The sequence below is a fragment of the Numida meleagris genome, unplaced genomic scaffold, assembly GCF_002078875.1.
Source record: "Numida meleagris isolate 19003 breed g44 Domestic line unplaced genomic scaffold, NumMel1.0 unplaced_Scaffold547, whole genome shotgun sequence".
Classification (NCBI taxonomy): Eukaryota; Metazoa; Chordata; class Aves; order Galliformes; family Numididae; genus Numida; species Numida meleagris.
The window spans coordinates 6,936-8,581 of NW_018364763.1; the positions used below are offsets into that span (position 1 = coordinate 6,936).

The window sequence follows — 1,646 nt, forward strand, 5'->3', positions numbered from 1 at the left end:
TCCCAGTTCCCCCCAGTTTGGACTGGTGACACGCGGGCTCCATCACCGGCGCCTCCTGTCCGGACTCCTGCTCCGCCGGCGCCCGCCCCTGGATGGGATGGGATGGGATGCGGGTTTAGGGCGTTTCTCACCCATTACCAGGGGGTTCTTTTTTTGGGGGGGGTGAGCAGCGCAGGCTTTTTCTCCATGCACAGAGCAGGGTGCAGCCCCCTCCCCCCCCCCCCCGTTACCTCCTCTTTCCCTTCGGGGGCCCTCTGACGAAGCACCAATCCACGCTGATGGGCTGCCCCATCAGCTCCTGCCCGTTCAGCCCCTCCATGGCCGCCTGCGCCTCCTTGTACGTCTCATACTCCACCAGCGTGTATCCCTGCGGGCGGGACACGGAACCGTGAGATCCCAGATGCTTTTTGGGGAGCCCCCCCCTCCTCCTCGAGCCCCACTCCCTCCCCAGGAGCGGCCCCCGCACCTTCAGGTACCCGGTCCGCCTGTCCAGGTTCAGGTGGATGTTTTTGATCTCGCCGTACTCGGCGAATTTGTCGTGGATGTCTTCTTCCGTCGCCTCCTCGTGAACGCCGGTGACGAAGAGGATCCAACCCTCCACGGCTGCGGCGCCCAACGGGGCGGATGTGGCAAAGGGGGGGGCCCGGAAACCGGCCCAGGGGGACAGAGCAGCACCACCGGCGTCACACGGCGCAGAGGGCGGGCGGGGGCTGTGTCCCCTTTGCAGCCCCACGCGGAGCCAACTGCCCCGCATCCCCCTCTCCTGCCCCATATCTCAGCCCCCCACACTGTCACGGCGCTGCTGTGCCCCTCTCCTGCCCCACACGTCGTTGCAGTGCTGCTACGCTCCTCTCCCACCCCACGTCGCAGCCCCACGCACCACCACAGTGCCACTCTGCTCCCTCCCGCCCCATACCTCAGCCCCACACGCTATCGTAGTATCTCTGTGCCCCCCTCCTGCCCCACATCTCAGCCCCACACCCTGTCCCAGTGCCGCTGTGTCCCCTCCCGCCCCATACACTGTCATAGTACCGCTGTTCTCCTCTCCTGCCCCATATCCCTGCCCCACACACTGTCCTGGTGCGGCTGCGTCCCCTCCTGGTCCACGCCTCAGTCCCACATGTTGTCGTAGTATCTTCCTGCCCTTCTTCTGCCCCATATCCCAGACCCGCACACCATCATAACACTGCTGTGCTCCCCTCCCACTCCATGTCCCAGCCCCACTCCCCATCGCCGTGCCCCACATTCCATCGCGATACATTACGTCCCAGCCCCACTCCCCACCGTGGTGCCCCACTTCCCATCGCGGTACTCACACCTCTGCGGCCCCGGTTCATCGCCGTCCTGCTCCACGCTGTCGTAGTCCTCCCGCACGCGCGCCCGCGATCCCTCCTCTGGGGACAGGGACATCGAGGCGGGGGCATTCCCCTCAGCGCGGGGCGGCCCCACCGCTCCCACCGGGGTTAGGGCCCGCGGAGCCCCGAGGCCACAACGCGGAGCCCCGAGGCCACAACGCGGCGCCGGGACGCGGAGTTTCACGGAGCACCGCCCTCACCTGAGCCGAATCCGCGGCCCTTCCGCTTCTTGGCCTTCTCCTTCAGCTTGTGGATGCTCTCTGCGGGAGAGACGGGCGGTGAGGGCCGGGC

At 67.1% G+C, this 1,646-nt stretch overlaps 1 protein-coding gene across 1 annotated transcript; it reads right to left on the bottom strand.

Annotated features, from left to right (window-relative positions):
* Window positions 1-1,615, bottom strand: RBM8A (RNA binding motif protein 8A; the record flags this gene model as incomplete). The annotated part of the gene is given in 5 exon segments (XM_021383792.1): window positions 1-88; window positions 231-367; window positions 467-603; window positions 1,317-1,394; window positions 1,556-1,615. Coding segments are annotated over 5 exon segments (458 nt in total), but the record flags the coding sequence as incomplete, so codon positions are not given.
* Window positions 1,616-1,646: the final 31 nt, after the last annotated feature.